General features: G+C 26.3%; 1 protein-coding gene across 1 annotated transcript in view; it reads left to right on the top strand.

Moving 5' to 3' along the window:
• LOC107440284 (RING-type E3 ubiquitin-protein ligase PPIL2) overlaps window positions 1-11,412 on the top strand; it is a 21,330-nt gene extending 9,918 nt beyond the window's left edge. The window contains exons 6-16 of the mRNA XM_016053161.3: window positions 835-924; window positions 1,014-1,086; window positions 2,632-2,738; window positions 3,978-4,098; window positions 4,812-5,008; window positions 5,700-5,851; window positions 5,931-5,987; window positions 8,488-8,557; window positions 9,466-9,528; window positions 10,049-10,176; window positions 11,275-11,412. Coding sequence (XP_015908647.1) covers window positions 835-924; window positions 1,014-1,086; window positions 2,632-2,738; window positions 3,978-4,098; window positions 4,812-5,008; window positions 5,700-5,851; window positions 5,931-5,987; window positions 8,488-8,557; window positions 9,466-9,528; window positions 10,049-10,176; window positions 11,275-11,356 — 1,140 coding nt within the window. The 3' untranslated portion in view covers window positions 11,357-11,412. The remainder of the gene's footprint in view (window positions 1-834; window positions 925-1,013; window positions 1,087-2,631; window positions 2,739-3,977; window positions 4,099-4,811; window positions 5,009-5,699; window positions 5,852-5,930; window positions 5,988-8,487; window positions 8,558-9,465; window positions 9,529-10,048; window positions 10,177-11,274) is intronic.
• The last annotated feature ends 1,848 nt before the right edge of the window (window positions 11,413-13,260 follow it).

Genomic DNA, 13,260 nt, shown 5'->3' on the forward strand with positions numbered 1-13,260 from the left:
TTTTGTTTTCGACCATGCACTCTTTGATAAAAATTGTTTGCTTGGGTGTGTACTATCACTTCCTAAAATTTTGCCCATCTTTTTAGAATCAACCTGTATATAAACATATACGCTTATATAAAAATTATCATATTTGCCACCTACTTGGCTGAATGGATCATGGTATATGACAATTAAGTCATTAACAAAATTTTAGTCATATTTTTGATGAATTTTTGTTCTTATTTAGGCAACTATTTTCCTAGTTTTTGGTTACTATTTTCATGTTTTAGGCTACTAAAAGCAACTATTTTGTTCATTTTTTCTGTGGCAACCCTACTTCGTTAAGCCCTATAAAATTTTGATGCACAATAAACGAGTTTGACAGTAAATATATGTTTCATTAAATTATAAAAATTCATAAATTCTCTTTAAATAGATTTTGTAAAAGAAAATCGCAGTGGTGTTCTGCCTTAAGGATTGAAACTTTTTAAAACTTTTAGCAGTGGAATTGAGATATTTTGGCATCCGCGTACCCTTATGTTTCAAGATGAACCAACCATATGTCATAGAACCAACCATATGTCATAGAACTCAAGATGAACCAACCATATGTCATAGTTTAAATTTCCTATTAATTTTTAAAATAATAAAGTTATGTTTCTTCGAACGAATATCAATCCACTATAATTTAATTTTACACTGCTTGCTTAATCAGTGATTCGTCCTGTGGGTTGGACGACACGTGAAATGAACGAGTGAAGCGATCTGATAACTGCGCGAACAATTCCGAGGCCAGGTGAGCAATGGCAAGTGGAAAATATATATATATATATATATATATATTGTTTTAAGGCTATTGATCAACTAAATCTGAAAACAAAGAATTTCAAAGATCTTATTACAGATGTACCATTTACAAGAAATGATATCATTACAATTCAGGTATTTATAAAATAATTACTTTTTTCTTTAAATAATTAATGTAAGTTTAATTGTTTATACTCTTAACTGGGAAGTTTTCTTTCATATAGGATCCATCAAATCTGGAGAAGTTCAACTTTAACAACTTCCACCATGTAAAAAATAAGCTATCTGTGTCTGAAGGTAATAAAATAAAATTGGCTTTTTTCTACATCTGTTTTATTTGCATAGTTCTTCATTAAAAGTTAGCTGAGTGTGTGTCCTGAAAGTTAAAATATTAGAATATTTTCCTATAAAAATTTATTTCTATAGTCTTCCTATAAAAAATTTATAATTCTAATTTTAAAAAATCCTTATTTGAATGAAGCTGCTTCGTTTTTCACAAGAAATTCTTGAATTATCAAAAAATTAGTATTTCCAACTAATATGCATTATTACTTTTTTGCTTTATTAGTTTCTCTAATATGGCTGTGTCAAGTTAATTGTGCAATGCTCAAATATAAAATTGAATACTTTTCTAATTTTTGATCTAATGATTGGACTAAGAAGCTCTAATTCTATTGCTAATATTCCTAATGTTTAGACGTCTAACCTAAAATGTGCTAATTAATTTGTGATCATGATATTGGACATTACAGGTATTAAAACTTTTTTAAATGTACCCCTAAAATGTGGAGAGTAACTGCAATTTACTTTCCTCATTTTAAAGGGAGTGTGATAATTATAGTTCTGAAAGTTCAGACAGAAGAGCATTTTAAAGTTTGGAGACTTTAATATTTATTTCATTTTTTGTGTATTCTTTCATGTTTTGCTGCAACTATTTAAGATATGCGGAAAAAAAATTACGCACATTTTGAAAACTCATTTATTTAAAAATAATATCAAGATTAAAATATTGGGAATATAATTTCAGTATGGATCCCTAGAAAAAATTATTAAAAACTTCTTTTTTTAAAAAAAGGTACATTTTGATTGTATGCATTTCTTTACTCTCTTCAATTATACTGGCTGCAAAACAAATGAATGTACGCATTCAACAAAATGAAAAGAATTCTAAGTAAATAAAATTTTGGCTTTTTCAATTGTAAACCTTTTGTACAAAAGATTGTAGTATTTAAAAGTTGTTTGGTTTGTTGACAATTAACTTCATAAAAAAACACACAATGTACCTTTTTAACATTCACTAGATGCTAAAGAATGACTCTTTTTTTAATTTATGGTGAGTTGAAGCTTCTTTAAAAAAATATTATTGCAAAAGAAAAAAATAGCAGCATTTATTCTTTCACTATGGCTATCTTTCCAAAAATAGATCTCTTAGAGGCCAGCCAACTGCTCAAGCTTTTAATTTTTTAGAAATTGGAGTGCCCTTATTACCCAATTATTGCTACTGGCTTTTTTAATGCTTAAGTTTAAGATAATGAAGGCTATCAGCAATAAGTTCATTCTGTAAAGGCACTTAACATTACGTTTAACTGCCCTCCTTTCAGAGATTTAGAAAGAATTGCAATTTTAAACTTCTGTAAATCAATGTTTTAAAATTCTTCCTTTAATTTTTTTCTTAAATTCCTTCATAAATTTTCATTTACATATTTCTTTTCTAAGCATTGTGAAATTCAGACGAGTCTAACGCATATTTTAAATTTCTTTATATGTTAAACAGTTTTATTCTAATTTATTTCCTTATTTATATTTATGATTTGTAAATTAGATATTTTGCATTACTTGCAGAAAATGGAGAAAAAGATGCAGATTCTTATCACAATTTAAAAAGCGTAAATTCTGTCACTAGAGATGTTTTAGAAGAATTGAAAAGGGAATCTGCTAATAAAGCTTCAGTGAGTAAATATATATTTATGTATCTCTTTTAATTGTTGCTGCCTGAATATATTTTCTGTACACAATTTGTTTGCGAGTCTGAATGCTAAAACACTCGAGATTACGAACTGTAAGAATATTTTTTGATTCTGAGTTTATCTGAACATACAAATATAAAAAAAACTTGGAGAAGGTTGCTTTTTTCTGTAAATATGAGTCTCAAGACCCCGAAGTGCTCTACCAATCTATTCTTTTCTTCTCTTTTCTTCGTCTTTTTTTAATCTGACTTAGCTTATAGCACCATTTAGCTTACTTATTATTATTCAGAATTTTATTATTCAGAGCTGGAGCAGTATAGCCTATTCTAGATCTTGTGCTAAAACATTCAACCCTTAACTCAACTCAAATAATATATTTCTGCATTCTCACATAATTACCATTACATTTCCTTTTTTGTATACAAATACTTTTAATGTTTGTAAGCGTGTCATTAATTAGTGTATTTCCATTTTATTAATATAATACAGAGTGTTTCACAATTCCCTTCATGATTTGGAAGGCTTATATCAAATAAAATATTACCAATACATCAACAAATTTTACTTTACCTAATAAAGAAATTTCACAAGATTTTTTTTTTTTACAAATATACAATATGTAAACCTTTTGTGATGCTTTATATTTTTATATGATATTACAAATGGATTTAATAAAGCGTCTCAGGGTTAATTGCTTCTCGGTATCCAGTTGGAACATTAGACTATTGGAATAAAATTGCAAAGCTAAAGATCTTCTGAAGTCGATGGCACATTCATTGACTGCATCACACATCCCATTACTTTTCAATATCTGTTATGATGCTTGCTCCGGATGATAGTGATAAAAACGATGAAGCTCAACAAAAAACATCCTAGGATATACCCACAACTGATCAAGAGTTTGAAAACTCTGAAATTTCAACGAATGTAAACAGTGAAGCAAATTTGCAAACAATAATAAGCATTGAGAGGAATATTCTTGAAGTTGTGTCTAAAAACAAAAAACACATTTTTTTTTCTAGTAGTTCATCTTATAAGTTTTGAAAAATGTGCTTAGATTTTTTTTTTACCTTGATTTTACATTATCCTGCTTCATGTGTTTTTTAAGGCTAGTCAGACAGAAAGTGTAAAATGAAGGTTCAGCTGTTTATTATATATATTTATATATAATACATTTTTTTTCAGATATATTCTTTTGAGTTTAAAGTCTCTCATTTATAGGAAAAGAAAACAGAGGAGAAAGTGAAAGCTGATAAATATAATGCTGCACACTATTCCACTGGTGCTGTCGCTGCTAGTAGTACCTCCACTGCTGTTGAACCATCTACATTTCATGAAGCTGGTTAGTTCTTTTGTTTCTTCCTTATACATTCCATGAAGAATATCACTTCTCTTAAGTAAATGCACAGATTTGAAAGACTGTTTCAAGTACTTACGATTCTTTTGAATAATTTTTATTGTCATTCACTATGTTAAAAAAACATAATTTCTATAAAAATGTATTAAAAGTACGTCAAAATAAAATTTATTTTTCTACCCAAGGCCTGAACAAAAAAAACATAAATTACAACTACATTTTATACATAAAACAAATTGATTAGATATTTGACTTTACGCAATTTATGTGCCTTAAATTTATGATAAAATATACATAGATCAAAGCCACTTTTCCACTTTTTTTGTTTCATTTTTTTTTTTGGTGGAGGAAATGTTTTTTTTATGATCAAAATTATAATTACTGCTTGTAATTACTAAATTGTAATTACTAATTGTAATTTTTCGAACTAAAAAAAATTGCAACTTTGAAGTTTATTAAAATAATAAATAAAAAACATTTTTTTTTTTTAAATTTTATGTTTTTGACAATTACCCTAATATATTTTCAGTTCCTGTTACATGTATTGCATTTAAAATTAAAATTTTATGTATTAAAAAATTTTTTTTTTCCTTCCTGTTTTATTGTCTTTATCATCTTTATGGGAAGTATTATCACTCTGTCTCATAATGTCATATCAAGTGCTGCCTCTAAAAAAAAAATTCTTTTTTTCTTTACAGCTGTCCTGGATGATAACACTGTACGATATGCCAGAGTTAAGAAGAAGGGTTATGCTCAAATGATAACAAATTTAGGACCCTTAAATTTGGAACTGCATTGTGAGATTGCTCCCAAAGCTTGTGACAATTTTATTAAATTATGCAAAACTGGATACTATGACAACACTATTTTTCATAGATCAATTAAAAATTTTATGGTTAGTATACATCTTGTTCAATTTGTTTCCTTAATATTTAATGTTTTCATATTCTTCAAAAAAAAAAAACTGTAACAAAGAAACACAGTTAAGAATTTCCTGCTTAAAAAGTTTTCCCTTTGAAGTAGTTTATTTTCTTGTTACCTATTTTTCTCCTATTTCTACCATACTAAAATAACCATTTTAAGAAAGAAAAAAAAACTACTTTTTTTTTTGGTTTACAAGTTGTCACAGGCTACCAATTTTCCTTTAGAAACATTTAAAAAATATATAAATTAATAAATAAAACAGAAAAAAAAAATTTTTTTTTAGAAATAAAGTTAAATTTCATGAAAATATCTATATATTATCTTAAAGCTCTTGGTGATCTTGATTGTATTATAATGTAAACAAAAGCTTCAAATGGCTAGATTTTGTTCTAATTATTAATATTATAATATTTCTACTTATGATAACTAATATTTACTAATTTTATAGCTTGAGAAATTAAGCATATTTTTTTATATTAAGCATTCATGATTTTTTAAAAAGTAATTTTAGCTTACCCACTTTTAAATTTTATCATTTGAGAATCCTTTTCTTTCTTTGCTCTGAAAAATTTTTTTTTAACCGGTTTTGCTGTTTGTTGTAATCTATATATTTTTTTAAAAAATTAAGCTGTGTTCATTATTAAATTTTCGTTATTTTCCAGATACAAGGCGGTGATCCAACTGGAACTGGTAATGGTGGAGAATCAATTTGGAAGAAAACTTTCAAAGATGAATTTGCCCCCCACCTAAGTCATCAAGGTCGAGGAATCCTTAGCATGGCAAACTCTGGACCAAATACAAATAAGTCCCAATTGTTAGTCTCTCTTTCATGCTCTTTTATTTTATTTCATATATAATTTTGTTAAGTGTTAATTGGGAATTTTTTTTCTTAGCTTCATTACATATCGTTCATGTCAACATCTGGATAAGAAGCATACAATATTTGGAAAGTAATGTTATACAAGTTTTACAATTTATTGAAAATTAATGCTTTGTTAAATTAATTCTAATTTTATGATATGTTTTGTGGTATCATCCTTTAGCTGTATACCAAGCATGGGCATTGTAGAGACCCAATTTTTGAGAGGAAGATTAAATTATACCGAAGAGTCACAAAAGTTCTCCAAGATTCATGCATAGGGGGAAAAAATCTGCCAAAAAGATTAATTAATTTCTTCCTTTTCTTGTTTTTAACTTTGGGAAATTTAAATTGATGAAAGTTTATTTTTTTCGTCTGAAATATTGAAAGGAACTTTTAGAAATTTCTAATTAGTGAAAGAAAAAAATGCCCCCCCCTCCCCTGCCAACGATTGCTCAAGACAACAAGCAAAACTTGCTTAGCCATCAATGGTGCAGTCGGGTATTTATTTGTCCAGTGGATTTTCATTTTTCATGCATTTAATTCACATCAATAAATGGAAAAAATATATTTTACACAGCACAATGGTAAATTCGTTAACAACTTTATTTCATTCAATTCATTATATTAAGAACATATTGACCCTATTTCTATTTATTTATTTGGATTTTATAATAAGCACTGAACATATGCCCCAGTTTTGGGCTCCTGTTTATCAGTAATTAAGTGCATACCCTCGTTATTTTGTACCTAACCCAGAAGACGAGTATCAATCGTATTTACACAAAGCTTTTAGTTTTGTACCCAGCTAGAAGATGAGTATCTTTTTTTACTATGCCTTTTTTTTCAAACGTTTACAGTATATGCCTGAATATCCATGTGGGAGTTATTTATAATAATGGTGAAAAATATATTTTAGGATGAAACTTTTTATTTATTTTTTAAATTTTATTTTCTATGTATTGTAGTATGTGAATGAAATCAGGTTTTTCACTTCATAATTGCAGGTTAAATCATTGTTGGTGGGAGCTTTTGACTTTGATTTGTAAAAACTAGAAATCATTGAGAAGTTGTAAGATTTACTGAAAATTATAGATGATTATGAAATTTAAATCAATCCATTTGTAACTTAAAAATTATGATTTTTCAATATTAAAAAGTATTTTATTAAACTAATTACAATCATCTATTGCATTTAAATATTTTTAACATTATTGAAAAACAATAAGTATAACTTATTCAATTGTCAAATAAATGATTTTGAATCATTCATGTTCCTGATTATTCCTTAATAAGCAGGAATATACTGTAGCTTTTCATTATATATTTGTCTTGCACATTTTAAACTACCTTGAAATGAAATAAAAAATACTGCTTAACAATCTTTTAAAATTTGAAATACATTTTTATATTATCCATATTTTATAACTGATGTAAGGATTCCATAAACATATTATGATTAATATAAAGTTAGGTTATATTTCTGCTAATTAATGTTTGTTTAACATCAATTTATACTGTCTATGTTTGTTTTTTTGTAAATTGTAAAAAATGTTGATATGAAATTTCCATAACTTCCATTGTAACTATCATAAAATTTAAATTAAGTTGCCATATCCTTACACTAATTCTTACTTGGGATGCAATTTTATTTAAAACTATAAAATTTTAAAAAATGAATTTATTTTGTTAGAGACTTAAACAAAGCTTCAAATTCGTAAAATAAAGAAGTTTAGAAAATCCTTTAAAAAATAAAAACCATTTGTTTTCCATTGTATAGTACGTTTGTAATTATAAAATTACACTAACTTTTATTGCAATACAATCAATGATATTTAAATTTCTAGCAAAACTTACAAATTTCTTTTATGATTTCAACTTCTGAAACTACATGTGAATATTTCAACACCAAATAATAAATTTTTTATGAAAAAAATACCTGAAATTGCAGACTTCTAAGTTGTTGCTTTTCTAATTTTTTAGTTTTGATGTTTTTGGAAAATTATTGATGATAATTACATTTACATTTCTTACTAAGTAAATTCATACATTTTGAAGCATACAAAATACAATCTTACTTTAACTCTTTATAGGGCCATTATTTTTAGTAATGTTAAGTTCCTTCAACTTATTCTCTAAAATTAATTTTTATGACTATTTTTTTTTTTAAGTAAAAAGGTGAGATTTTTAAAATTTTACTACTGTTAAGAATTAGCTATAAACTTGAAATAAATTATGTGTTTATAACTACAAATAAACTCAATAAGAAATTATTCAGTTAACCAGCACATAGTGCTCAAGAGAGAATATGTAGCTCCCTAGCATTAGCCTCTATTCTTGACTCCACACTAACCTTTACTGCTACCCACATTTATGTAAACAAAGCTCTGCAATGTTTTTTTTTCGTTTCATTAATTTATTTGGATTTTCTGAAATTATCAGAGGTGGAAAGTATACTTTCCACAGCCCTATAAAGGTTTAATATAATTGTTGCTACAATAAATAATCCGAAACGTAATCATTGATATTTAATCGTCACACCTTATGTGATTATTAATGATGTCAATAATAATACCAATTAATGCTTTTAGAGTTGTGGGTGGACTGGATACTCTTAATAGAATGGAAAAAATTCTGACAGACAAAGAAGATAAGCCTGTAGTAAGTATTTTTTTATTATCATTATTACTTATTTTCTAATTTAACCACACTTTCTAGAATTAAATTTCTGTTCATAACTATGTCCTTTTTCTACTTAGTTAAATTTTTTCTGCAATTAAACTAACATGCCATTTCAACCAAAAACAGTTACTTAAGAAGACACAAATTAAAATATATTAAAGGGCACCACAATAACTGGGTGTATTTTATATGCAGACTAAAGCAACTCCTATCATAAGCTAAATCTAGAGTTAATATTTAGTTAAATGGCATTTTTTTCTTCATGGCATTTATGCATAAAACTTTGCAGCATTTATGCATAAACTTTTCAGGAACACATTTTCCAACATATAAGTAGGACTGCTTGCAATTCCAACTGTGATTTTTGTTTTTATCAAACTAAAGGGGACAAAGGAAAGGCATTATCACTATTTACCACTAATTGTCAATAACTTTCATAAAATTAAAAACTGTGTCTTGTCCAGAAAAAAAAAATTTAATTTTGAAAAGAAATAGAATTATGAAAGTTAATAAAACTGGAGAAGTGTAAAATGTCATCTAGAGTTATTTTAATAAAAAGTATCAGGGCTGCTTCATTTTTTTAACTGAATTATATGCTTTTAAAGCCTGCAAATATGATATTCGTAAATAAATTAATTGCCCCATAGTAATGTGCCCCAAAATTGCAAAAGAACCTTAATGCTTACAGCCAAATGTGTGCAAATATTTTATTCTGCAAAAACTTAGCTTGTAGCTTGTTACTAAGACCGTTACAAACATAACTTGTAATCTTATTTGTATTATGTGTTATTGTCTGTCCGAGTTGGAAAGTCACTCAGTTCTTTTATACTATTTACCAAAAATGTATAAATTAAAGCAACTTGATTTTAAATTTTGTACCTTTTTAGGAAAAAATAGAAATCTTAAAAGTGCAAATATTTGTTGATCCTTTTCAAGAGATAGATGATCTTGTAAGTTATAGTTTTTTATTTATTTATTTTATGAAAAATTTTATATTCTTTAAATTATGCATTTTTTCCTTATAAAGTAGTCGCAGAGTTTAAGTAGTCTTTTTACTACTAAAAAGATCTGCCAATTTAATGGCAAAACATGATGCCTGTCTTGTGTTGATAAATTCTCTATTAAATTAATACAGTACAGAACCCATTATCCGGAAATCAGAAAACCGGAAAGAAATTCGATAAATTTTCCCGCCATTTTTAAAAAAAAATATGTTTTTTTCCTCATAGGATTTTAAGATTTTTCTTTCTTTTTTGAAAGATGTTTACCTTACCATTATTTTGGAAATAATCATTAGTGTATTACTTCATCGTTTTTTCTTCTTTTTAAGATTATTTTCAAATATTTTTTTTTCAGTTGGGTTTAACAATAAAAAAACGGCTTTTTGTAGCGATTCAGAAAACCGGAAAAATCAGTTATCCGGAATAGCGATGGTCCCGATNTAATTTTCCTTTTAACTGATTTCATTAGCTAGCTAGACTAAGGGAAGAGGAGAAGAAAGAATCTGAAAAATCAATCATAGCCAAGAAAGAACCAAGCACTAAAAAACTGAAAGTATATCATCAAGGGGTTGGGAAATATATTGATGCATCACAAGTGTAAGATATTTTTTTTATTTATTTATGGCATTAAATTTTAGAAGTCCACTTAGAATTTATTTTCAATCAACCATATTATACAACCATATTTTACCATATTATACAACATAAGTGAAAGATTTAAGGTTTAAAGAGGCATTTTAGTGAATTTGAGTAAATTAGTTCCTTAAAGTTTATTTGTTGACAAAAGCAAATAAAGATTATGCTTTGCCTTTATTTGTCCACATGCTTCCTATCAGCACAATAAAAGAATCCCTAATATTCATTTAAAATGTTCATGTCATAGCAGCATTCACACTTGTAACATTTTAATTTGCTACCAACTTAAGGTTACTTAACGATTGATTGCTGCCAAATGCACTTGGTACTTTCTTCCACTCCAAAAACATTTTAAGTCTTAGTACCTTCATCCACTGAGTTATAATGGCTCAGCAAAATAAATTAATATTTAATAATTAAATGAGATCTTTCCCAGAAATGTCTCACTTAGATCTGTCTTCTAATAAGCACATAACACATTAAGTTTTATTTCTGCACAAAAGTTCACGATTCATTCAATAGTTCATATGAGTTAATGTAGAATTAAAAGAATTCAAACTGATATACATCCAAATACTAAAATCCAAAATCGTGTAAGTAGGGAAAATTTATGGATTATTTGTTACAAATATAATTTTCATGTATCATTGAAATATATATAAATTATAATGGAAGCTTTCACAGAATGTATTTCTTGCCTAATTTTAAAAAAAAGTATCAACATTGATATAATTCATTATTATACAATTAGTATTTGGAGTTGCATGAGATCAATTCAGAATTACTGATATGACATCACTATTATGTATTGAAATATATTCAAGGTTCTTACAACTCCGGGAAAATCTGTAATTCTCAATTAATTTTAAAAAAATTAGAGAAAATGAAAATTTATACCAAAAACTTAAGAAAAAAGTTCAAAAGCAAGAAAAACATAAAAATTTCTGAGCTTTTATTTTTCCTTTTCATAAGAAAAATTTTAGAAAAGGCTCAATAATAATTATAAATTAATTTCATTAATAAAATTACTCTGTAAAATTATGAATTTTTTCATTTCAGCTTGAACACCAAAAATGATAGTGTATCAGATGTAAAAAAGAAAAAGAATGTATCTGGTAAATTTGATTTTAGTAAGTGGTGATATATATTCAAACAATTGTTGTATATATTTTTGTAAAATAAATATTTTTTCTTAAATTTCAAGTTATTTATCCATTTGCACAGACATTCATGGTTTGCATTTATAACTATTTGTATCGTGTTCAATTGTGATTTTTTTTCTTTTTATTTCTCCATTATTCACTATTTATTTACAAAATTAATGAAATAGTTCTTTTAATTATTGATGATTAACATTAAGCTGCCAAAAAATGCAACAAAGAAAAATATGTATCATCCATTGATTTATTATAATTGGCAGGAAAAAGTGCTAAATAAAAAGGGTCAGTGATGACTTAGACCTTCCCTCTGAGCACCTCAAACTGTGTCTTGAACTGAATCCTTAACATAACATTTCCCAATGAACATAAAGTGACATGTTTCTCCTCAAATTTTTATAATTAAATAGTTCATTTAACTAGTATATTAAGGAGCTGGTTTGGATAGAAAATAAACTACTTGATGCAATAGCATCTTTGATTTTTAGTTTAAGGACAGTTAAATTGAAATTCGTAATATTGATTTTATTAAAATTAATTTATATTCTAATTAATTGAAAATAATAATCTAGTTAATTGAAATTCTAATAATTGATATTCTTAATACTCCTTTTCATAAATTAAAATATGTCATTTATTTATTTTCTTTGAAATGTAACTTTTGAGAAATTTTTTACCTATTTGAAATATAAAAAAAAAAATAATAATAATAGAAAAATTACAATGCAAAGCTTTAGAACCCTTTTAAGGTATCTGATATTATACCAAGTAGTTTGAAGGCACTTGAAATAAGCCCTGTATTGACTAAAGTATTTCTTTAATATATGTATGTGTCGAGTTAATTTTAAAAAAGTACAACTATTTCTAAAATATTATTTTATTTTTACACTAAAAACTTTATTATTTCTTTATGTTCGAAATAAAGTAATGTAATTACTTTTATAATTTTGATTTACTTTATTATTTTTATTTACTTCATTTTTATATTAAAAAAATATATTAATCTTTTTTTCTCATAGAGAATTTTATATGGTAATGCATATTTAATCGTTTCCACAAAAGAACAAATTTGTTTAAAAAAATAACTCCTTAAGCTTATAGATTAGCTGAATATCTTAATCCATCTTTGAAATTCTTGTTGTTAATTATATATCTTTGAAATTCTTATTGTGTTAAACATTAAAAATTCTCATAATAAGACTCTATGAGATTATTTATACATATGAAGTATCCAGGATTCTCAGGACAATAAAAAGTTAGATATTTTAAAAGACATCACAAAATGTTGGTTATTTTAAGATGTGCCAGATAAAGCACATATGAAAAGAAATTAATTATAGCTATTGATTAATTAAAAATGGTGTAACAGTGCAGTTGATGTGTAATTGGTCTGTAACAGTTCAATTAAAATATAATTGGTTAAAAACAATGCCTTCCATAGCTTATCCACATTTTAATTTTAACTGGATTCTTGCCTGCAGTATCAAAATACATTATTTGAAATTCAATGACTGAAGACAGAAAAGCTTTTAATGGACTATAATTTATTTCCTATCATTTGCACTTAGACTGCTGCCTATAATTTGAACCCTCTATGTACTGCAGTCAAAAAACAATAGTTTTATTTTAGTCTATGTTCATATACAATATGAGAGTTTTTATTGGAATGCTTCTCAACTATTATGAATTCTTAAAAACATTAATGCCTCATGCAGCCAGCATTTAAATATATTGTGCATTATTAAGTGATGAGTTTACAAGAGAAACCAAGTACTATGTTCAAGTGTATGTTATATTACAACTCAGTATCTTTTTTGAATATTTATATAAAGCTCACTTATTGTTGCTAAATTTCATACAGCTATAATAGAGATGTATAATTGTGTAA

This window comes from Parasteatoda tepidariorum, chromosome 3, assembly GCF_043381705.1.
Source record: "Parasteatoda tepidariorum isolate YZ-2023 chromosome 3, CAS_Ptep_4.0, whole genome shotgun sequence".
Lineage (NCBI taxonomy): Eukaryota > Metazoa > Arthropoda > Arachnida > Araneae > Theridiidae > Parasteatoda > Parasteatoda tepidariorum.